A 24,756-nucleotide genomic window follows, 5' to 3' on the forward strand; every position below is an offset into this window, starting at 1 on the left:
GATTTCTATCAAGCTCTGTTGGGGAAGGACATGGGGGGACCTCTGGGGGCACCTGCTGCCACAACAGTCACACAGTGCAGCCCTGTGCAGCTCTGGGCCCCTCCACAGCCTGAGCGCTCTGCACCTGGGGTGCAGAAAACCCCCACTTTTGTCTCAGACCAACATGAGAGATTCTGCTTTTAGCACTGTATCAGGCAAAAGGAGACAGCAGAGCGAGGCAGAGAGGCCGGTGGGAGTCAGCACTCTGCTTGCACAGATTTGTTTTGTGCGGGGTTTTCTGTTTTTGATTTAATGGTGAGTTGCTCTTTCCAGCAGCTAGGCAGGGGAGGAGGGACACGAATATGTTCCCAGCCTTTGGCCAAGAGTGTCCCAGAGTGTCCTAGGCGTGACCTCTTCCGTGTTTATTTTCCCTTCTCTACAACTGACCCAGATGCCGAGACTTGAGCTTCCAGCCCTGCTGGCATGTTGCACATTTGCCCCTTCTGGTACAGCATGTGACGGTCCCAGGGATCAGGCCGGTTGTAGTACTGGGAACTGTTTTTCTTTCCATCAGGCTGTTCTGTCCGCTGGCGTTCCAGGAAGCCCAAATCCAATAGAAGAAGCCTGGGGGAGCACTGCCATCCAGCGGGGACAGAGCGGGGCTGGGGGCAGATCAGGACACGCTTATGTGCAGCAGCAGGGAGGAGGGAGCCCCGCGGACACAGCAGTAACCAGCCCAGAATAGAACAGAAGGGAAGCCAAGTTTTGGTCTGCTTTATTAGAAAACAACCACAATGAACGTTCAGTGGAACAAGATTAGAGTTCATTTATATTTGCAGCCGGTGCACTGTCTTTCTTGAGACTGACAGCAAAGCTTGCAAATTGAGATGGATTTTTTTTCATCACACAACAACAAAATCTAACAAAGTGTCTTCAAGCAAGCAAACAAACAAACCAGTTTTAACTTAAGCTAATGTGCCAATCACTCAGAAAAAGCACAGCTTTGGAGGAAACAACATTATATTTCACCAAAGTTCCAAAAGATTCCAAAAGTATCTTCTCTTTTTCACTAGTAGGTGCTGCAAGTCCAACTGATCACAATAAATAGCTGAACACGCTCCAGGACAGGCTGAGCAGGGAGCTGAGTTTCCCACCTACCTACCAGACGTCTTCGTCTGACCTGAGCTACAGTCTTGGCAGGAGAAAACTACAGCTGATGCCTTTTTTGACTGGAGGGAAAGTATTAAGATAATTTAAGGACGTACTGTACAGAGGAAACACAAGGGCTGAGCATATATACAGATACTCCCTAGGTGACCCTAGTGGCAGCACTGCCGTCCGTCGCTGCCTGCACAGCATCCCTGCAGACTGTGCCACCGGGTATTGAGTTTCTGTGCAGTTTCCTACAGTCAGACAGAAACTGCCCCGGGCACAATCCTGCGGATGTGTGTGTAGGACTTCCTGAGGGTAACACTCCCATGGTGAGACACTCCCCGCGGCAGGACGCACTCTTCAGTCAGCTTCTGGGTCTCAGGGTCCCAGCACAGCACTGTCGCAATCACTTCGTTCTTTTCATCTCGGCCGCCGGTGATGAACAGCTTGTTGTTGCAAGGAGAGATCCCACAGCTGGCCCTCTCGTGGGTGAACTGAGTCACGAGGCACCACGTATCTTCTTGGGGGCTGTACGAGTAGAGAGCTTTCATCGCCCCACCTGCAGAGGAAGTGGAGATCGGCCTTCAGCAGCCGTTCCTTGCAAAGCTTCTACAAAATAACCCGCTTCGGCAAGGCTCCTTAATGACTTTTCTAAGAATGATTTACGACCCATAGCCGAGAAAAAACAAGGTCACGGGATAGTATATTGTTTTGAAAGCCAGAGCCACAGAAAGTCACTTACTGTTCACAAGGCTAAGGAACTTAAGGCCAGAACAGACCGCTGTGGCCATGCATGTGAGCGCAGTGCACCCAGGGATGGACCTTGCTCATCTCTGCTGCTTCAGCAGAAGATACAAGTTTAGGAAAATACAGCTGTGTTTAAAAGCTCAGCCCACAAAGGCTGTTCTATATGTGGTAAGCTGTCACAATTACAAACGGGCATGTGAGTTCTGCACTAACTCCTCTAACTTTGGTGCCCGCCTTCCTACTAAAGCACCTTCTGCCTGAATGTAGCTGTTTTCCAAAGCCCTATTCTTCTTTAAGGGTTTGTAAACTGAACTTTTAATCTTCTTATGGGTAAGTTAAACAGAGTGACCTTCATATTTTCCATGTTCCCCAGATCTGCAGTCATTCTTGGAGCTGTGCACCTTGTCTAGTTTTGCAAGGTCATTTTCATTTGAAAAATGGTCATTGCCTCAGTACCCAAGAAAGGCTCTGGAAATATATTTCCTCCTGAGAGTACTAACAGCTAAGTGATTCTTTACTATGAGAGTGGTGAGGAGCTGGAACAGCTGCCCAGAGAGGCTGTGGATGCCCCATCCCTGAAGGTGCTCAAGGCCAGGTTGGATGGGGCCCTGGGCAGCCTGATCTAGCATTAAATATGGAGGTTGGAGGCCCTGCCTGTGGCAGGGGGTTGGAGCTTCATGATCCTTGAGGTCCCTTCCAACCCAAGCCATTCTATGATTCTATGATTCTGGTCTGAGATTTGCAGGGACTGGGTGTGTTTTCTCCAGCATCTATGTCAATCAAATAAGGCCAAGGAAATCTTGAAGCCTTGATCTTCTTGATGAGTTGCTAAGTAGCCTGGGATTCTACCTGTGGCCAAAGTGAGCACTTATCTCTGGTAGTTGTACTAAAAGTTGCTATTGACAATGCTTGTCCAGTGCTTGAGGGACAGCCAAGCCACTGTAAGGTGACATAGATAATCACAGCAGCCTAAATCATACACTGTCAGTGACAGTGACTCATTTGGCTGTGGATAATTCATCAGCCTGTGTAATTTCATTTGTTTGGATGCCATAACCAGAGGCCTTTTTTTTGTTTTTTTGTTTTTTTTAATCTTTCAAAGTTTAGGCTCAATCCAAACGGAACTACATTTGTTTCTCACATAAGAACACGATAGTCTTACTGGTGGATATTCCTCTCTGAAAGACTGCATGACTTTACCTGGAGCATCATGCCAAATTGGACCAAGAGTTGTAACATCTAGCCCCTAAGTCAGACAGCACCAGCTGGAGATGTATGCAGGCTCACTGCTCCACAGTTCAGCTCACCAGCACTAAACTCCTGTTCTTCTCTCTTCGCCTTCTGTTCTGGTAGCTGACAGAATCAGCCCCAGGCATGGTGTCTTTGGGTACCAATGGCTCTGCCATAGTGCCCATGTCCCTACATAAATCCTGCACGCAGTGGCTGCGTAATGCTGGGGAGCAGAGGCGAACGTGAGGTAGCCCACAGGTTCATGCCCTTGCCACTGTGCACCCACCTTTGGGTATCTTTAAGTTCTCCAGCCTTCCAAGATACCTATCACGTTAACAGGGAGGCTGACTTGGTGACTCATCACCACTCTTGGTAAGTGTATGGATTCCCATCCTTGTAGGCTTAGTGGAAAGAGCTATCTGAGTGTTTAATTATACTCCACAGAGCTTGTGGTAAAGCTAACAGGCAGAAACAAGCCCTGGTGCGTCTGGACAAGAAGGAACGTTAATGCTTCACCTACCCACAACATAAATGTGATCACGGAAACTTGCAGCATTGATGCATTTGGCTTCGACCGGCATGGGAGCTCTCAGGCTCCACGTGTTGGCTGCAGGGTCGTAGCACTGCGTCTTGTCCGTCGCCAGCTTCCCATTGGGCCCTCCTCCAATCACGTAGAGCTTCTTCTTGTAGCTCGCTGCTGCAAAGGAGCTGACATTGATCATCAGGGGAGCGGCCTGTAAAACATCATCAATAGCCATTCTGATTTCAGGCAGTCAGACTGATACCTGCAGGGTGGGAGTCTGCTCTATTTTATGTCAGACATCGCTTCTAAGGCGGTCAGTGGGGTACAGAGCATGGCACATGTCTAGGGACAAGAGAGAAGTGTTTCTTTTTATTTTTTCATAAAGACCGTAAACCCTTAATAAAAAGATGCTGTGTTCAAAAGCTGGTATTAAAATTACATTGTTGGCAATTCAAAAGCCAGGAAATGTCAGACATGCCTCTGATCTCTTTTACATATTTATGTATACTGAAAAATAAAGCCCAGGAAACTTGTTCATACTGATCCTTCTACTCGTAGCCATGAATGTTAGTCTTCTGCACTGTTTTGTGTCATCTGAAAACTGGGGTTTCTATCTGCCATTGTGGTGCCTAATCTCATTAATTTCATGGATTAATACTGTCTAATACTCTCAGCATTTGAAGCAGTTAGCAGAACTGCTTTTTTTCCATCCTGTTTACCTTGAAATCTGCGCTCCTACCCTAAATGTGCAACCCATAGCAAATACGGAGCACATGCTGGTATACACGTTTTGTTGTACACATCAGAGCAGCAGTTTTCAGCCCGTGCTCTGGTTCACATGCACTCTTACTTGGCGCTTTATGGACTACTAGCTCTAAAAGCCAACAAAGGAAAGGAAAGTCAGGCGTCAGGCGTTTTGGGTAATTTAGCTGGCAATCCTATGTCTTCGAGTTTCTGCAGGACATGCATTTAGAGAGAGAAAATACCTGGGCTGCTCACAGACCAGAAATACTTACTTAAAAAGAACTGCACGAGATCCTGTCTTCTCCATTTTTGTGATTTAACGCCATAATATTTTCTGATTCAAACGTCCCAAGTAAAATGATGCAGTGTCTCACCTCTGACCAGCAGTTATGAAAGGGGTCATATGCCTCCATGCTGTTGATTCTCTGCACTCCATCAAACCCCCCAATGACGTACACTTTGCCTCCCAGCACAGCCATTTTGTGCCTCCATCGCCCAATGTTCAGGTACTCGATCTGTATCCACTTGTTGATGGAGGCGTTGTATTTCCAGACATCGTGCTGTGTTTCTTTGCCACCTGCAGTGTACACGACACGAGTAAACATGACACCATCGCTTGTAGTTCCACAAAATTTCCAATATATCTAAATAATAGCCAGGCTTGCTCACAATACAGAAGAAACCACTGGTGCTTATTGTTAGCTCCTTCACTTACCTATAACAGTGGCCTGATGCCATTAACCAAGAAGAATATTTCAGCATTTAGTTTATTTGCTAGTGAAGGAAATACTGAACAATTTCTGCAGCAGGCATTCAGTAAATGTAGATCACTGTTCCTCACATCAAACCACAGCCTTTTTTTTGCCACTTCAGCACATTCACTGAGTGAGTGTGCACACAGAGCAAAGCAGTACGTGGGAGACCTCTGTGCTCCGCGGGCTTCGCAGAATTGCTGGCAGCCAACAGACAGACGGACATGCCTTAAGTAAGATGGGAGGGTGAGCAGCCAGTTGGACCAGTGCCTGAAAGGCAGGTCTGCACCGGGAGCTGCCACTGCACAGGGCAGATGGAGCCAGCCAGGCTGGTGCTGAGTGAGGTATAAAAAGAGCTGACCAGGAGCTCCAAGCTGACAGTAGCCCTGCATGGCATGTTGCGAGTGCTGCTATTCAGTGCTGGATCTGCCTGTCCAGAATCTCATTTTTATGTCTCTTTCTGGTCTCTTTCTCTGCTGACTTGAGTTTGTTTCATACTTAGACACTGAAGGTCAGAACTGGTCCCTGTAAACTCATTCCAGAGCTGACTTGCAAGTAAATCTTCCCTTGTTCTAAAGCAAAGGGTAACGTTTTAGCCAGTACTTTTGTTTGCATGTCATTCGTGGTGGAGCTGGAATACGAACAGACATAGCTAAGCCTGAAACCCTCTGCACAGACGGAGTGGCTGACTGCTTGTCATCTGCAACCTGATCAAACATTGGCTTCGCTGGTGGATATACTGAAAAGGGAATTCATATTCCATTGAGAAAGTGTCTGCCTTCATTGGTATTCTGTACTGCAGCCAGATCACTGCAAACTGATGGAGCTCATCTCTGGGCCAAATAGCAGATTGAATAGGAGATAATTAGCATGCTAGAAAGAGCTGTTTGTAATGCTTTTGTCTAAGTGCTTTTCATATGTGTGTGTTGAATTTTATTTGCACTGAAATGGCTGAAGTGGCAGAAGGACCTGAATGCAGCCTTCAGGGCTACGGTGGGGCTAGGAGGCCGCAGGTGTTCCCCTTCTCTCTCTTGCAGTCCCCATGCCCAGGCTTTGTGCCTCCCACCGCAGGCTGAGAGCTCAGCTAGGAGCTGGGCCTGCACATCACTGGGCAGGGAGAGAGTTCTGAGAGAACTGGAGGGTTGTTCTACTTCTGTTCTTTCTCTAGACCACAGTTCTTTCTAATTTCATGAAGAATCAGAACTGCATTAGTAAAAGCAGCGGAATGATGAGCCATAATTGGTGGCATTTTTAGTTGCACTTGAAGTGTTTCTATCCATCCAGTCAAAGCATTTCTGCGGATTGGGGAAATAGAATCAATGTAGTGCAAGGGCCTTTCCTATTGTCCAGAGGCTAAAAGAGCAGGGAAGACTCCAAACTATAGCAAGATGCCGAGAGAAATGGGCGCGTGGCATGGGAGACAGGTCAGGAGAGATGCAGGTCAAGGTAAAAAAGAATTAGAAAGCCATGGGAGCTACAAGGAAGAAAATAGAGTTGAAGGACACACAGGGGGAACCAGGTGTTAAATAGGGAATGAACCATGAAACATTTGGTTTAGCTGGAAGTAAACTACTAATGTCTGTGGACCATTCAGCCTCAACCCTTTATTTGGGTGGAAAGAGTGAAAAGCAGAAAGAAGAAAGTCCAGAGGGAATGGAAGGAGGCCATTAGATTTGCTTTGGACAGAGCAGCAAAGCCAGCTGTCGGACTGTAATACTAGCAAGCTTGAATTTAAAGCTCCTGATTGTCAAGGTGAAATCCCTGCAGGTCCAACATCCACCTTCTACATGGAGCTCAACTGTATTTGTGTGGGCGGGTAAATACACCTCCTTAAGCTCTCAGGAAACCTGCAGGTGTTATGTTCAGGACATGTTTGTCCTGATATATGCTGTGTGTCTGGACCACTAGGTTTCCTCTGGCTCTGATAGCTACAGTGGCTTTGACAGATGGGCACTTGCAGAGTCCTGTCTGATGTGCTGTTGCAGTGCTTCCGAAAGTGCAGATTTCAGGTAGCAGCCAAACAGTGGTGACAGTTCCCTGCAGGCTGTTGAGTGATTCTTGCTGAATTAGTCAGATTCTGGCAGGTTATTGCTTATGTAGGCAGAGCTGCAGGTAGACATACTGTAAGTCCGTATGTATGCCCTCACAGCGCAGAAAGCCAACTGTATCCTGGGCTGCACCAAAAGAAGCATGGCCAGAAGGTCAGGGAGGTGGTCCTGCCCCTCTGCTCTGCGCTGTGAGGCCTCACCTGGAGCACTGCGTCCAGATGTGGAGTCCTCAGTAAAGGAGAGGCACAGAGCTGTTGGAGTGCATCCAGAGCAGGGCCACAGAAATGATCCCAGGGATGGAACACCTCTCCTCCAGGACAGGCTGAGAGAGCTGGGGCTGTGCAGCATGGAGAAGGGAAGGCTGCGGGGAGAGCTGAGAGTGGCCTGTCAGTATCTAAAGGGGAGCAACAGGAAAGAAGGGGACAGTCTCTTTAGCAGGGTCTGTGGTGACAGAACAAGGGGAAATGGCTTCAAGCTCAAAGAGGAGAGATTTAGGTTGGATATAAGGAAAAAGTCACAGTGAGGGTGGTGAGGCACTGGCACAGGCTGCCCAGAGATGTGGTTGATGCTCCATCCATGGAGACTTTCAAGGGGAGTTGGACTACATGGCCTTTAAAGGTCCCTTCCAACTCTAAGAATCCTGTGATTCTGTGATACTGTGAAGAAGATGCTGGAGCAAGTATTCTTCATTTTATGTTTGCTAAGCAGAGCTCAGAGGCCTTTCTGTGATCATGGTGCTACACACAAGAAGCCATGCATATAGTAGAATGTTGTTGGAAGAGAAATTTGTGCCTACACTCCTGCCAGGGCCAGGCATGTCCACGTGTCCAGCACTTCTCTGGAGCCTGCCGAAAGCCAAAGCGCTGGGAATGCCCGCAGTGCTCAGCCATGAGCATGCTCTCAATAAAAGCTGAAACTAATCATGGGAACCGTATGCGCCCCTCAACCACTCCCCATATCTCGTTCCTTACCCGATATGTAGACTTCATTTTTTAGCGTAATGCATGCAAACTCCACCCATTTTTTATTCTCATTCTCCGTCTCCTGCTCTGTGATTGGTAATTTTGCTACTTCCAGGCGGCTTCGCCTCAGCGGATCCAGGCAAGTCACTTCTGCTACAAATTTCTCATCTTTAGTACAGCCCCCTATGATCATAAACACCTCAGACTGGAACTCGTGCATCCTGGGCTTGGTTCTCTCTGTAATAATCTAAATGCAAGCAAGACAGAGTGAGTATGCAGGGCACTTAAACCTACAATTACAGAAAGGTCTGGCGACCTATTTTTTGATTACCTATCTTGCAAATCACAGCTGACTTACGATCAGCTGAAGCAATTATCACATGCTCTGTAAGTTGAAAGCCTAGAAAGCATCCCGGAAGCATTGCAGTAGAGGTTGCATGGATCCTTTTTGATCCCAGCCTCCTTAGGACTCCTGGGTTGGCACCAAGAGCCATGACAAGGAGGGCACTAGTGACAAGGCTGGGTGTGTGTGGGCAGCTGAAGAGCACAGGTTTTGTTGGGGCTAGCAGAGTGAGGGCAAAGTGGAAGGGCCACACGGTTTATGTCTGCCTTGGGGAGCCTGGAGAGAGCAAGACTGTAATTAGTGCTAGCAGATATTATTTGTCCTGAAGACATATGTTGAAGTGTCAAAACAGTAGGCATCCTCTACTGTGTTTTCCTTTTATTTGTTTCTTTGTTTGTAAGCTTTAATTGAAAGCCAAAGCTAGAATACTTAAAACCAGTATGAGACTCTGAAACGTAGTTAGCTCTGATTTACTGCCTGTTGGCTCACTGCATTGACCAGGGACACTGGAAAAAGTCACTTCCTAGGTAGAGGTTCACCAGGAGCAAAGAATGCAGGGGGTGCTTGGAAGCTTCTGTTGTGCTTGAAGGGAATACTTGCAGGCAAGTGCAAATGAGTGCATTACTGTGACCCAAGGCATGCCAGCTCTGTGCTGAAGGACAGAAGGAAACCTTCTTTATCTCCTTCAATTACTCATCATATAAGAAATGCGGTCTAGATGGTAACGGGAACGCATAAAGTTGTTCCTCTGCTTCTGCCTTGTCCCAGGACATCTGCCGATTTGTGGACTCTTGAAGTGTGCTGGGAGAGCTCTGCACCCCCTGCAGTAACCCTACGTGTCCAAAGAAGCAGACTGGCAGTCTCTGGGTTAAATGCTATGGCAGCAGGCAGCCTGCTTACAGTTTTAAACTATTTTTAATATGCCTCTATAAATTGACGTAATTTATTTCTATTTTAAAAGTTTGTTTACACGGATGCCGTGTTTTTTTCTTTTCCCTATGTTTAACAAATCATTAGGCAAGGTTTTTTCATCATCTGTCGCAGAACTTGCTGGCTTTCAGACTTCTGTTTTTGTCTGTCACCTCTGGCAGGGCTGCCTCTGACGGCTGCCCTTTGAAGACGAGTGCAATGAGTGTACAGCCCTGAGCAACACTCCCTTTATCTGTCCCGCACCAACCTGGGGAACAAGGCCAGCCTGCAGGCTGTGGGGCAAGCCGTTCTTGTGGAGTTCCGCCAGAGCGGATGCCGCTGCCCCGGGTGGCTGGGACTTGGCCCACCCAGCCACCAGCACAAAGAGCCCGGTCATCCTCCCCTCCACTGACTCACATCCACAGTCAGCTATGGATCCACAGCACGTTCCTGAGGCCTCCCACCTTCCCCTGCCTCCCTGACCCTGGAGGCACCTACCTGTCCTCACACACTCCTGTACCTTTGCTCTTGTTAGGAAATCTGACCTCCAGCTGCTCTCCCCTCTCACCCACATGTAGGGCCAGGAGATGTGACTGATAGCTAATTTTCCAGGTGAGGAATGGGAGATCCACCACAGCCTGACTCAAGCAGGCAGGACAGGCCCTGACTGGATGCCCAGATGAACCTCTCTTTTTGGGTACAGAGGCCCAGAAGATGAGGAGCATAGGCACATCACTCCTCTGGGGAGAGGGTCATCTTCTTCCCTAGAAGGTCTTCCTGAAAGATATCTCCCCAAGGACTGTGATAGAGTTTAGTGTATAAATTATTCATCCTTTCTTGGGTTTGAAATACTACCTAAGACCATGAGGTGTGAGGAGTAATGCAATTTGCTTTGCCTTTTTACTGGGGAAGTCATCCGGGATCTTTGTTTAGCTGCTCAGGTCTGTGTATGAGGGTTTGAGCCCACATGTTCATAACCAGGAAGCTGGAAGCTTTGATTTTAAAACACACTACTAAAAGCTTCCGTGCTTTCTAAATCAGCAGGATAACTGGTAAGGCCAACCTTGACTTTTCAGTAGCACTAACTAGTGACACCTCGGTGTGAATACCTCTTTTTCTGCCTCATAGTAGTGCTCCTGCCCATGGGATTTTTGAGCAGCAGCGTCAAGGAGGAGCAACAAAAGCCTTTCCATTTTTACTCACCTCGTTGCCTGACAGATGGTACATTCTTGCTTCCTGGAGCAAAGGAAAGACATCCGGGCACTGTCTGATGAGCTGATCGGCTTCCACAGTCTCTACGAAATACCAAGGGTCCAACAGGGGCAGACGGACGTTCTCCAGCACACTTGGCAAGAGAGGAAACCTTTCCGACTCCTTGTAACGGACCCAGTTCATGACGGTTTCGAACACCTGTGCTTCTTCCGTGACGTACAGATCATCGCTCTTCAGCGTGCTGCAGAGAACATCGGCCGGGAGCTCCAGGAACTCCTCGTAGCTCAGGACCTGGGTGAAGTTCTGGATGATGTAGTTCTGCACCTGCTGCTTCAGGCTGTGCAGGGAGTGGGCATCAGCCAGCCTCAGGATGCCGACACAGTTGTCTGGCTGAAGGGATTCGGTGAGAAAACTGGCACAAGCATCTACCATGCGCAGGAACTGTGGGCAGAAAAAATATACATAGCACAGAGTGGTTCCTTGTATGACAAAACACAGGAGAGCTCATAAGCTCGGGGTCAGCCATAGCCAGCCAGGAACTGGGAGAGACTAGAAATCAATCACACGAGGACAGGTATCTCCCAGAATGTTGTGATCTAGAAGGCAAGGACCAAATTGCTGCCCTGCCCTGCATGCACGGGTGTGCTGTCCTGTTCTGGAGATGTGGCAGGAAGAGAAGCACCACCTGTACATTTCTGAGCTGCTGAACAGTGAGGGCTGTCTTGCTACTGTGTGCCGCGGAGGAGATCTTTGGAGGTCTTACTGACCTTTGTTTCCTTCACAAAACAGAGATGTGCCTTTCGCACACAATCTTCATCAAAGAATTTCCCATGTTTGTGTTTAGTAGGGTATCACAACTGCTGTCATTAAAGTCCTTTGCCCAACAGCCCCGTCAATCTCCCTCAACCTGTTCCTGGACCACAGATATCTTGGGATCCAGATCCTGGACCACAGATATCTTCAGGGCATCTGCATGAGCTACAGTGTGAGCTAGGTTGCTGGTGATTACTCAGAGCAGAAATCATGGAATCATAGAATTACCAAGGTTGGAAAAGACCTCCAAGATCGGCCAGTCCAACCATCCACCTATCACTAATATTTCCCCACTAAACCATGTCCCACTTCTTGAACGCAAATGACAGGTTACAATGCTTTGTGCTGGCTTTCCTTCTCCTCTGTGATTTCAGATGTAGTAGGGCATCAGTGCTTTGTATCAGTTGTCACTGAGTGATGCAGTAGTGACACACACAAAGATGGGCCACAACAGATGCTGTGCATTTCTGTCAATGCCTTTTGGGTCCTTTTTCCAGCCAACGCAGCAAGCAGATCATTTTAACTTGTTCTGTCCCACAGGGGAAAGCTGCATAACGGTAATTTAGGGGCAAAGAGGAAGTGAAACAAATAAAAGACATTTATGAACCCAATTGTATTTAGGTTTGTCTCATTAATCAGGATAGAATCTTCTAGACCCCTTGGTTTTGTGTTGACACATTTAGAATGTATAGCAGAGCTGGCCGATTGCAGACACTGGGTACAGACTACCTGGTTCCTGTTTTACATTTAGATGTGGTCAGGAGTTTAGAGAAACACAACAGCCTGGTGCACCAGGCTACATGTGGCCTCAGGACACGCTGCTGCCTGTGACATCAATCTGCCAGCAGCACACTGCGGGGCCACGCCACGCCGCTGCAGGGCTCACACTGTGACAACACTACACATCTTGTGAGGGCCTGAAAGGACTCTGCCAGCACCAGCAGTCTGCAGACCTGGGACAGGTTATATATTAGCCCTATCAAAGTTGGTGGCAGTGAGATGCAAGAAATGGCATAGGTAGGATATGCCATGGTCACCCACGAAGCCGTTCGCAAGTACGGAAGCAGACCCCGGCACAGTGCTCTCCACACCGCTGTGCAGTGCTCTCATTGCACACACACTTGCTGAGAGCAATTCCCACCAGCAGCACTGGAGGTGTAACGGCCGCGCAGTGCCGGGCTGCCCCTGTGCAGCCAAATGCGGAACCATGAGGCGTGGGTGTGAGAAGCAGCGCTGCCGAGGCTGAGCCGCAGACCGGCTGCCCAGAGAGGGGCATGCCAGGACTTCCCCGGCCTGCTGCTCCTCACCCCTGCTGCCCGGCTCCCACCGCCGCCATCACCTATGGGCAAAACTCCCTCAAACTCCCCAGACCTTGCTGGGCAGCCCCACAAGGGCAGGTGACGCGGGAGGAGGACAGCACAGGTCTCCGGTTCCCCTGCTCCCATTGTCCTTCAGGCACTCTTTCCCTTTTGTGAGCCGCCTTGGGCGTTTTGAAAGCCCTGCTCCCTGTGAACATCCTCCCCAGTAGTTGGGTCCTTCTCATACCCCTTCAGGTTCATGTTCTCACTTGCTAGAGGCATCCCGTATGATTGCTTGGCCCCCACTCGGCCTTCTCTCTGAATAATAAAGCCTTTTTTCCCCCATTGTGAGTCCTTGCTTGTCCCAGCTCTGACCCAGGCCATGCTCTGCAAATCATTTATTTTCTGGTCCTCAGTCAAACCGGAGAGGTTGAAGGGTTGAAGAGAGGCGCTGCCAAAAATTGTTGCTGGCTGGATGAAAAAAAAAAAAAAGTACTGTTTGGAAATTGGTTTTCTCACGTCGTTAAGTGGAAAGCAAAGAAGTGCCCCAAGAAAAGCGTTGCGACAAATGGAAGCATTCGTCTTTGTGGATGTAAATATTTTGAAATGAAACATTGGTCTCCTTCAAATGTTCCTCTTTGTTCGGCAGCGTGCGTGGCGGAGGCAAACTGGCAGAATGCTGATAGTTACTAAATCTTCTTTACACAAAACATATCTCCAGCCAAAAACCTCACCCGTGTATAATGTGAGGCCTTCAGGCCTTATAAATCTTGAGGGCGTCCAAGACAGCTGCAGCAAGGCTTGGGATCGCTGCTGCTCATAGAACATTCCTTGTTTTCTAGGTTTTTGCAGTTTACTGCTCTTGCTCATGGCACCCTCCTGACTCTGCCAACACTTGCACAGCGTTTGACAGTTTTCCTTTAAAGCACCAGCTGTGCGAATCAAGTTGAATCTGAATTTTCACGAAAAATAGGGAAAAGAAAGGAAAGAACCTACGTCCAGGCTCTTGATGGTTTCAGGGGAAAAAAAAAAAATAAGCCTGAGGAATGATCCTGAGGAAAAAAAGCTTTGGATGAAAACAAGCAAACAAAAAATCTTGGGAACGTGCCCTGAAAAATCAACATCTGAGTGCTATCTGTTGCAGTCCTGGTCTGATGAAAACATCAGCAAGCTGCACACAGCCCCAGGCACCTTCCCGGAGCTACCCCATGGTAAGGGGCAACTTACCTGCTCTGCCCACAGCAAGCACCAGCTGCCATCACCTCAAGGCACCAGGCTGGTGTCACAGCAACACATGACACATTCGTTAAGATTCAGGAATCTTTAGTTCATCATGAACTGCCGTGCTCAGGGAGTCAGGTGCTCCTCACCTCCCTAAACGAACAGACCTGGACACACACACACACACACACACATGCACACACTTGGCAGATTATGCTGGTGGCAATTTGTTAGGGATTTGCAGCTTGGTACCAGGACCTGCAATTTGCCAGACCTCACAGGTGACTTACAGGACACATGAATACTTTACGGACCAAAGGCTGAGTAACACTGCTCACTCTGACTGCCTCAGTCGTGACTAAAACCTTTCCATCAGGACTCCTGTGAAGGAAGGTGCAGGCTGTGCAGTGAGCCTCCATCTCCAGGCAGGGGGGAGGCAGAGGTGAAGTTACTGTCCCGCTGGGCAGGCATTGGTGGGGCAGGGCTGGAGGGGAGCATCTGTCACACGCTGCCCAGGGCCCGCAGCCTGGCAGGAGCTCTGGGAGGCAGAGCTGTTTGCCTGTCGGTACAGCACCCAATACAGAAGCATTCCAGCCCATGGCTGCCATGGCCAATTTTTACTGCAGTGTAAATACAAACAAAGCCAAGTGTCCCTGGAACCCATGAAATAAAGAGGTATGCAGTACTATAACCAGAGCACACTGTAGCCAGAGCTACAAGACTGGATCTGTGCATTTGAGCTATCTGTACCTGAAAGAGGCTGGCGGCTTCCAAAACCTTCTGCACGTTTTGCTTTGTGATGAGCATCTTGCTGGTGTAAGTATAGTCCAAGAGTATATTCATGGTTTCTGCGTCAACTCCTTTAAGTATAATCTTCTCTTCATATTTCTCTCTTAGATCGTTGCAGAACATGGCCCTGAAAAGAAAGATGTTTATCTATTATTGCATCCCAGCCAGGATGAAACATTCTGAAAACATTTGGTTATATAGATTTCAAAATAAAATACTTGGATTGCCTCATATTTTATGCAATTAGCCCTACAGCAAAGTAATAAGGAGTATGCTTTTGTTGTTTCCATGCCTCTTTACTCAACTGATAAGGAAGACACTTAGAAATGATACCGCAGAGCTGGACTTGCAGCAGACCTGGAACTCCATGGCAGCAAAAGGCAGCCCTGAGAAGTCAGTGCTTCTGTGCTTCAGAGCTGCACACTGCTACTTAGACTGAGCCCTGAGGAACAGAGCGGATCCACACATCTGACAGCCTCGCCTGTAAGGTTTCCAACATGGCTTTGACCCCTCTGGTACCAAGGATGGGCCGGGAGAGAATGCATTTTCCTCTGCTAAGTTCTGGTAGGACTATAGAGTTAGTGCCTCTGTGCCAGAGCGGTGTCTGGATAGCCAGGAACTGGAGCTGGTGTTAACCTAAACACACAGCGTTTAACCCAAACACACAGTGTTTTCACACGTATTGGTACGTCTTTTGGTGGATGATACTGCATTTGAAAAGCAACAGTCACACATAGCTTTGGCACTGGTCAGGTTTTTCATGTCGGATATGAAAAAGAAATTTCTCTAAGAGCTATTTTAATGCTCTTTGCGTTGTGGTGGCTGCAAGGCAAACACCATCCGCATTTTCAGACCACAGTTACAAGTATTTCATACAACATTTCTGATTTTATGTAGAAGGTTGACCAGTCCGGCCTTGCTTACTGCATTTGAGATGAGAATTCATGCCACTCAGAGGCTGGCACAACAGATTAGAAGCACGAGTCCATCTGTGCCTGCACTGGTGAAAAACGTGCAGGTCTAGCGTGCCATTAGGGGTTCTCTTTGCTGTGCACACCACAGCAAAGCCCTCCTTTATTAGCCATGTAAAACGTTGACAGGACACTGCAACCCGGGAAGTGTCTAGGGGTCAAAAGGCTTCTTGGAAAAGAAAGCTGTTGGATTGACACAGCTCACAGTGAAGATGTTCACAGGTTTTCTTGCAAAGCAGTTAGGCAGAGTTATTGGCAAATGGGTGGAAGGTATCAGCTGCTCCTTCTTCCAGTTGCTGCCTGCTCCTTGTCTCAGCAGAGGTTTTATAGCCAGAGAGAGCTTGTATTAGCTGCCTTGCATATAAAGCTGCATTTCAGGAAAAAGACCTAACCTTTAAGCAGGAAAATTGGCCAGAGGAGTCGTTAGGAAATAGTGCTCAGCTGAAGTTCTCCTTGTCCTTTCACTCATCTCAGCTCATGAGAGGTTTTTCAAGCACTGCTCTGCTCCAGTTGCTGCTCCCCTAGAAATTAGTGTGTTCAAAAGGCATAGAGACAAAATGCTTCTTAATCTCAGTGGGCAAAGAGCGGGCCGCCCTTCTTCTCTCACTGCGATGCTGTTGGCTGTGGGTAAGGTGGCCATTGAAAAAAGCAGTGCCCACTTCTCCACGGGACTGGGATTTCAGTGCAAAGGGAGGTTTGCACAAAACCACTGTTTCAGTTGTGTGGAATTGATAGGTGCCAAATGCTCCATCTGAGTGAGAAATGGGCTGCCGTAGGGTGCAGGTGTTGTCTGCTCTTGTTCCTTTTACCTCTTACACTGGTGGCTCCAGTCTTGTACTGAATCTTCCCTGTCTGGAGGAGAGGCAAACTTTCACTTCCATCCCGCAGAGCGGGAGCATTCTACAACACTCAGATAGCCAGCATCCATCGGGAGAGCTGGCTGCTGTGTCCTTCTGCTCTGCTTGCGATGGCTTTCTGTGGGGCTCTAAGCTCTGCAGATACGCCTACCAATTTTGTTGTCTGTTTCTTTGTTTCCTGTCCCTGTGTAATTCTAAACTAAACCTTTGAACCAACATTTATTTCAATAAATGCACATCTGAAGTGAGGGGCCCAGGGCCAAATATGGATGCCTAAGCATGGGTGAGTTAACAAAAATCAGGGAGAAATCTCAATGAAACAAATGCAGTCAGTGAAGCACTCTTTAAGCACCCACCCACGCTGGAGTGCTTGTGCTCAGGGTTATGAACCTGACTTCAAACAACCATGCTGGAGTTTGAGGATGCTCTGGAAAATACTGGTTCACCCCTCTGCCTGTTCTCCTACCACCTCAGGCAATGCAGTGTGGGACTGCTGCTCCACCTTGACCTCTGCTCTGGTACCTTCACACGGGGGGAGGGAGAACATTAATTCTGCTTTGGCCACAAGCGTAGGGCATGTCAGAAGCACTGGGCTATCTACTCTCAAGCAGATGCTAAGGGAAAGGCATGGAGCCATGAACTTTGTTCAGCTGTGCGTACAGCAGCCGCCATGAACTGGTTGTGCTTCCAGTTTCCAGGAAGGGCCTTGGAGGCCCTGCAATCACAGAATCATAGAATGATGGAATGGTTTGTGTTGGAAGGGACCTTTAAGATCACATAGTTCCACCCCCTGCTACAGGCAGGGACACCTCAGTAGCCCAGGTTGTTCACATCACATGGCAAGTGATGACAGGAATGGTGTGGTTGAAAAATTTCTTCCAGCCCCTGTAGCTCCTGGTGAGTGATGGCAAGATGAAATAAGCAGAACCAGTGAAGCTCAGTTCCCTGCAGACTTATATCTTCCTTTCCTCCCTCGCAGGAACCTCACCTTCCCACCCCAGGCCCTCTGCTCTGTCTCACTGCTCCTCTCACACACTCCCCAGCTCTCAGGACGCAGCTCCATGTGCCTCCATGTCTGGCCAAGCACAGCAGTGCATGCTTTGGCTCCTTCAGGGCAGCTGAGGCAGTGGGGACCTGCTCCCAGCCCCTCTCCTCCTCCCAGCTGCCCATTTCCTTCAGACCTGTGGGCACTTCACAGTTCTGAGATTTCTGCCTCTCTGCCAAGCTTGATTGAAACTAACCCAAAGAGTTCGGGCATCTCTGCTTGTAGGTGCGTATTTTCACATACACTCTCTCCGTAGGAGATAAGTGCATCCTGCAGATGCTCCAGCAGGAGTAATATCCATTTCTGTATATTCAGCATCTCCCATAAGAAGATGATTAAACTAGAACTGTGCTTTCAGGCACTGCCAGCAAAGCTTACAAAACCCTTTAAAATTAGCTTTCTACTTATGTCACAAGTGGTCACAGGTTCTTTTTTTCTCGTGTTTCCTCTGTAGCTATTCAGTCATCTGACCACTTCAGCAGTAAAAAAAAGAAAGAAAAAAATCCCAGCCATGCAAATGTGATTGTCTAAATGATAGTGGAAAATCTGTGTTAAAACCAATACCAAGTTCCTCTATGTGTCTAAAATTTGTCCTTGCTGGCCTGTAGTCTCAGATACCTACTGTAGCACTGAAAAAATGCAAAATTTGAGATGGGAGTGAAATGGTGAGTTGCTTTCAAGCTGGTAATTCCTGTTACAGTTGATACTCAGGAACCCTAAGAAAAATGAAAACTTCCTTCTCTTTCCTCCTCGACGATTTTATGCAACATATATTTTTACCACAGAAGGGTAAAGAGAACAATGATCAAATGGCGCAAATCCACTCCTACCGCAATAAAAATATCCTGTGATCCAAATGCATCTTCCTCTTTGCTTGGATCCCAAAGGAATAATACAAGGGGCTATAGCTCCAGATACTTGGTTAAAAATCTGCTTCCCACTTGCTGGCCGCCCGTTCTCCTTCTCTCTGCGTGCCCCAAACAGGTTTGCTGGGTGCTGGTAACAGAACTCCGGTGAATCCGCAGCTTTGCACCTGCCTTATTTAAATCTTCGACTTGAAAAAGAGCTGAAAGTATCAGGAGTCGCAGACTCACTGCAAAGTTGCAGAGTTTACCACCCACTTTACTCTCCTTGGAGATCTACGGCTCAAGACTAAGACGCAAATTGAGTTCCTTGGTTTGTTTCTCAGCATGCCTTACCTGAAATAATTGCTGGCTGCAGCGAGGACCACTCGATGACAGGAGAATTCCCTGCTATCCACACACAGGATGACATCCGTAAGGGAATTTTCAAGCCGAAGGTTCTCCAGGCCATTCTGGAGCACCAGGGAGAGTCCCGTATCATCAAACTTGATCTTTTCACCGCTGGAGACCTCCACCAGCTCCCCCATTTTCGTTGAGCACTCATTGTCCAAGGAGAACTCGGCGTCCTCACAGCTCTTCTCCAGCGTGTCGCCCATGTTCTGGCCAGCACCGTCTCATTCTGTTGGTGCCTCGATCTAAAAGAGAGTTCCTAAGCCTCAGACGAGTCACACTGCAGAAGTTGGGCGGATTTCCTGTCCAGAGCTCCTCTCCGCTTATCTGTAGCTGTCACACACGCATAACAGGAAGCCTTGCACTTTCTCATCCTGTTAACACAAACAAAGACTTTTTTTTTAAAACTTCTTTTTTTTTTTCCTGGTGAATTTCAGGCAGCATCAACGTGTTTAGAAAGGATTTAAGATGCCTCTGTGTGTGCGAAGATTACAAGTGAGGGGAAGGCCTGCTTCCCACCCCTGGCCAGCCCTGCTCTGTTATCCGGACCTGCTGGCCCCAGCGATAGGCACACCGCAGGCCGGACAGGCTGCAGAGGGGAACAGGCCATTCTTTTAACATTCTATTTCCAGGCACATTATTATTAATCACCACGCTGATACTTTTCGGTATTATTTTTTAATCATAATTTTAGTAACACATATATTCACAAGCTTTCCAGCTTCTGTCCGTCACGACACGCTGGCTGACAAACGTGGAACGGCTTTTCATTCCCTCTGAGGATGTTCTGCAATGCCATGACTTTTACAGAAGGCTGAGTTAGGTCTCCGTGGGCTTTGCCTAGCAGAGAAGCAGAGAGCTGACGGACAATCAGCACAGAGCCTACTGAAATAACAGGGCAAAAGCCCTGGCAAGTCTGGGAGGCTCTCATGCTGGGGTTATAGAATGAGTCCCCCAGAGGGCTAACCTCCTGGCAGCGTGAGCACCAACAGACCTTGCCTTTGTGACACTTACTTCTAGGAATCCTGGCTCGGTGAGTCCTCGGATTTTAGTTGTGTTTGTTTCCTCTTTTGTCTCCCAGTTTGTGGAGGTGAACTAACAGGGTTAAGGGAAGCTCGATTTAGAAAGGGGAGGTGAAAGCAGCCTTCAGAGAGAGCTGGAGTCAGTCAGGTTTGGTATGGGATAAGAAGAATCAAGAGGAAGGAAAGTGAGAAATGTCCCTCTTGCTTTCCTCGACCTCCACGTAATGGGCTTTTTTTCATCATGCAATCTGTGTACAGCTTTGGCTCTTTTCTTTCCCAACTGATGTCAATGCATTCCTGCTGCCCTTTGTGCTAGCTTCTGGTGATGAACACCTTCTATTTTAAGCCAGTCCAATCCCTCCACCAAATACTGCTCCAGGGATACCGTCAGACCACTGAAAAACAGCAGGTGTGTTTTGAAATGGCAATATTTTAATCCTGTCTTGGGCTAGGTTCTCTTTGTTTATCACCATGACTTTTGACCTTAGGAAATTCACCTTATCAGGCCATTTTCTGGTGGCGAGAAGCTTCATATTTTCTTTATCTGTTTAAGTGAAAGCTGAGATTCAGCAGCGATCACTCAGCTCCCATCGCTGAAGCTTTAAGCAAAGCATTAAAAGTTGCAGAAGTTGAAGACTGTTGGCTGTGAGTGTTGGGAACGGAAACCCTGCAGTAACTGGGTTGGTTGGTAGCTGTGGCCATGTCAGCACACTGCTCAGTAACTGCTCACTAGGAAGGACTGTGGTAGTTGAAGCAAGCGTTGGCTAGTATTAGCACTGATCGCTATCTGCAGTCTGTCTCCTTCTGTGCTGTCAACCAAGTGATGTATCTTTAACCCTTAAAATCCACTTCTTTTTTTTTTTCCTGCCGAGCACCTCTTCTGCTGCCTTTTTCTCTTTGCTTATATAGGGCTGCCTAGTGTTTAGAGAATCCCCTGCTCAGGGATTAATCTACACATGCAGTAGCTAGTTTCATTATTTGGACACACACCAGGGCAGCGCTGAGGTGAGCGTTGTTTTTGCAAAGGGAACACAACGGCAGGGAATTGCTTGCTGAGCTGCCCTGTCTCGAGACTGCAGCAGCAACACATTCTTTAGTTCTGGGGCAAATCCAATTTGTTACTTTTTGGTAGCAGCTTCCAAAAACATTCTTCCTTTTGGCCTTCAGAAACTTGTTCTGGCTGCACTGCTACTGTTTTTGTTAAATAATTACTTGCTGGCTAAATGAACTAATGATGTGGTGAGAGCTGAAGGCTTGTCTGTTCTTGAGGTGTTTGTTTATTGTCTTCAGTTTCCACATATTGGATTGACCTGTGCTGCTTCTATACCAGCCTGAGGTAACAGCTTGGCATTACTGCTAGTTAATGTGTATTCACCACTTCTTTCACAGTAAGCTTACAGAGCTGTGTAGCATCATAGATCACTGCTGGTACGTGTATCTCTCTGTTCTGTGTGTTTGGCCAAAAGCGTGCAGAAGCTGCTTAGGACCCCACCTTGATCTTCTTAACTTTGCACCCTCTGTTGCCCATAGATCGTGCTTCTTGCTTAAATGTTGACCTGTAGCCAGCACCAGATTATGTTCAGCTGTCTGTTCCTGAAAGCAGTATCTCATCCCTGTGGCATTTTGGTACTGTGCAGATGGATTACACTGGTGTATCTGCCCAGACTAGCCCAGGATCCTGGTTCCTGTCTTGGAAAGTGAAAGATGCAAGGAGTCCCTGGGAAGAGGCATTTCATTAAGGATGGACATGGGGTCATGATGAAGAAGAGGGCCAGAAGAAGTCATAGCAAGGGCATCTCCCACCGATGGAACAAGAACCAAGAGATGAAGCACATCAAAAACAAAGGCAGAAATGGAGAAACAGATTCCTGACAGATCTTGTTACGTGTTTTGCTGCTTTTCTGTTTGAACAAAGTCGTGATGAGCCTCTCGAGTCTGAGAGGAACCAGGAAAGGAAAATGGGAGTGTGCAGCTGCCTCAAGGAGGAGGCCAGATGAGGACGGGCAGGAGGTTCTCCAGGCTGAGAAAGAAGACATGGAGACAACCTGGTATTGCACTGGGATCTGGAAGCTTCATGCATGTTTCAGAACACCTTTAAACAGAAGGTATTTATGACCCGTGACCAAGTGGCTGGTGCTGACAACTTGTCCTTACCCGTCTCCTATGGTACTGCTAAAATGACCACCAGATGCCTCAACCCACTGAGGCCTGAGATAATCTTGCCAACCCTGGGAAGTTTCTAGATTCTTTGTCTGTGTTTTCAGTACACTGGGCTAATGTTCAGTAGCTTAAAATAGCACGTCCTTATTTTAGCTGTAGGGAAGGTTGTTTTTTGTTTTTGAAAATATATCCAGAATTTGTGAACCCAGTATTCTACAAACTGCAAGCTGGCATCTTTGTATCATCATCACAGTCATACTCCCTCTTCCGCACCAGTGTCACCTTCCATTTCAAAGCCCACTCCTTGAGCTTTCTCACATCCCTACTTCTGGGCAGGCGCAGTTGTTCAGAGTTAGCAAATCAGCCTCAGGTTTGGGTCCTTGGCCTGCACCTCCAACGTTTATTGCAGTGTTATTCTGCTAGCACTGCATTTATTATATTCCCAACTTTTGCTCTCAGGCTGGTTTTGCTGGGATGTTTCTGCAATAACAGCTGCCCCCATTTATTGTTTTCTTAGATACCATGTGGTAGACGTGCTTTGTGCTAAGGCTGAGTGACTCCAAACTGGGCTTTCACCTTGTATGGAAGAGAGGTGCCGGCAGATCAAAGAGGAAATGCCAGTTTATATGGGTGTAGTAGCCGAAGTCTGGCTGTTGTCCTAATCACATTGTTCCCCTGTGCTGTTGGCTGTAGAGGTCAGAATGGTTAACCCTCACGTGTCGATGGGCCAGTTAAACTTGAGAAATCTTTTATCCCCTTCTCACAGGCTTTTGAGGGAGTGGTGGAAGGAGGCTACTATTTAAACAAAGTGCTTATTCTACTTGAAGAAGTTGAATTGCAGTCTGGGGGTGCACTACGGCCACTCCCAAAGCTGCGGGCACAACAAGCTGAGGCATCACTTAACACTGTATTTTAAGGCCTTGTAGCCCAAGATGAGATGCACCCAAATGAACCTGGAAGGACTGGAGACTAGGGATGGGGCGAAAGGTAAGGCTCATAAGAAATGCAGTAGGTCTGGGCTGTGGTGGCTGGTGTGTGCCATGACCATCCCTCCCCATTCACAATAGTCTTTTCCTTCTCTCAGGAAGAAGGGCCTTCTTTCCTCAACAAGTAGCTTACGCTACTGCAGGTTTTTAATTAGAACAGGCAAGAGCTTCCTCTTTTCACTCTCAGGACACTCAGCCTTAGAAACAGAATAGCAGCTGTTATTCCCAATCCCTCTTGTACGCAAACAGGGAAAGAATTGTAACACTTAAAGTTAGTTTCTCTTGAAAAAGAAGTGTCCCATTTTCTTACAACTCAGTCCTGTATTTCTCTCAAAAAATGTTCTGCCGGTGTTACTCACAAAGAGGTTTTGTCATCAGCATCAGACTCCCTCGTGCTTTAGTTTATGAAAGTAACAAGATGCTTGGGTCACTTGCCCAGTGCTGCCTGCTATGCCACCCATTGGAATTTAAGAGCATCTTCTCTGTGTTATTAGTTAATGGCCATTTTATAATAATAATAATTCTACCTCTAAGTAAATTACGCCTTTGATCTCTGCGAGAGGACAAAAGAAACTGTGGTCACACCAGAAGAAGTAGAGGCTTGCTGTCTTCAGTGATATTTTGGTCCTGTATTTCTTGGTCCCCTCCATCTGCTGCTGCAGACAGGCCCCGATGTCCAGAGTGCCAAGGTAAGAACATGCCCCAGAACAAAGCAACGGTGCTGTAGTTCAGGATCTTGTGTCACAGCTTGATACAAACACGTCCACCAAAGTAGCACTTGAAATGAAGGAGAGCAGTCCTGCATAGTAAGGGCTGGGAAACGTAGGAAACTGCCATTTATAGTGAATTATATGGAGCTCTGTGTTACAGTGTGTGCTTGATGCTACAAGGGGCGGGAAGGACATCAGTGGGTCAGAAACTTCAGTTCTCGGATCCATTCAGAGAATACGTTAAGCAGCCCTGTGAAATGGTGACGGCACGGTCCCAAAGCAAGGGAAACAAGTCCAGTTTCAGGTTTTACTGCAGTGTAAAGCAGTGCTGACTTTTATTTTTCATGAAGGCTTGTCGATCTCAGCCAGTTCTGTGCACACATACCTAACTGATGAGCTCACGCTGCGAGTGAAGCTCCAGAGCTGTGACTGAATTTTGCTTTGGGTTTTGGACTGCCCGAAGCTTAGAAACCCTGGCCCCACAATCAGCATGGTCCTTACGTTCCTTGTGATGGATTTTTGCTGGTCTGTAACACGGATTTCCTCATCAGGTTGTAAAAACTCTCAGCATGCTCTTTGGGAAGGCCTTAAGAAGAAAAGCTGGTGCAGTGATCCGCGTGCTCTGTGGGCACAGAACTGCAGCCTGCCCTCTGACCACATCCAGCCCGGCCTCGGGCTCCTCCTGCACCCCCAGCAGGGCCGGGTGTGTCAGGATGGCATCCTCCACGGACACAGAGCAAAAAACAATGTGCAGGTGAAGGCAAATCTAAACATGATGGAGCCAAATGAGATTTCTCACCACAGACAACGACAGGGGAAGGGAGCTGCTAGCTGACAAGGGCCAAAAAGAAGGATGCCGTTACCAATTATTACTACTGTTGGAACACGAGTGCTTTTCACTGGAGAAACAAAATTTGTGTAATTAATCATCGGGTCTCCTTCTCTGACATAATCACTCTGGCATAATCGCTCTGCTGCCTGTCAGCCACCTGCTGAAAGAAGCAGAAATTTACATATTTCCAGTAAGTAA

General features: G+C 47.7%; 1 protein-coding gene across 1 annotated transcript; it reads right to left on the minus strand.

Annotated features, from left to right (window-relative positions):
- Positions 1-732: 732 nt before the first annotated feature.
- KLHL6 (kelch like family member 6) lies at positions 733-19,150 on the minus strand. Its single transcript, NM_001031303.3, has 7 exons — positions 18,795-19,150; positions 14,684-14,849; positions 10,593-11,042; positions 8,147-8,384; positions 4,750-4,952; positions 3,629-3,842; positions 733-1,690 (listed from the first exon to the last, which is right to left on the minus strand). Exons 1-7 carry the CDS (start codon positions 19,052-19,054, stop codon positions 1,389-1,391), a joined length of 1,833 nt encoding a protein of 610 aa, NP_001026474.2. The 5' UTR covers positions 19,055-19,150; the 3' UTR covers positions 733-1,388.
- Positions 19,151-24,756: the final 5,606 nt, after the last annotated feature.

Source organism: Gallus gallus, chromosome 9 (assembly GCF_016699485.2).
Source record: "Gallus gallus isolate bGalGal1 chromosome 9, bGalGal1.mat.broiler.GRCg7b, whole genome shotgun sequence".
In the NCBI taxonomy this organism is placed as follows: domain Eukaryota; kingdom Metazoa; phylum Chordata; class Aves; order Galliformes; family Phasianidae; genus Gallus; species Gallus gallus.

Coding starts and splice junctions, on each gene's coding strand:
- KLHL6 (NM_001031303.3), bottom strand. CDS start 19,054: ATGGGCGACACGCTGGAGAAGAGCTGTGAGGACGCCGAGTTCTCCTTG. Junction 8,385..10,592: donor ACCATCTGTCAGGCAACGAG/GTGAGTAAAAAT, acceptor GCTTGCATTTAG/ATTATTACAGAGAGAACCAA. Junction 3,843..4,749: donor TTCATAACTGCTGGTCAGAG/GTGAGACACTGC, acceptor GATGTTTTACAG/GCCGCTCCCCTGATGATCAA.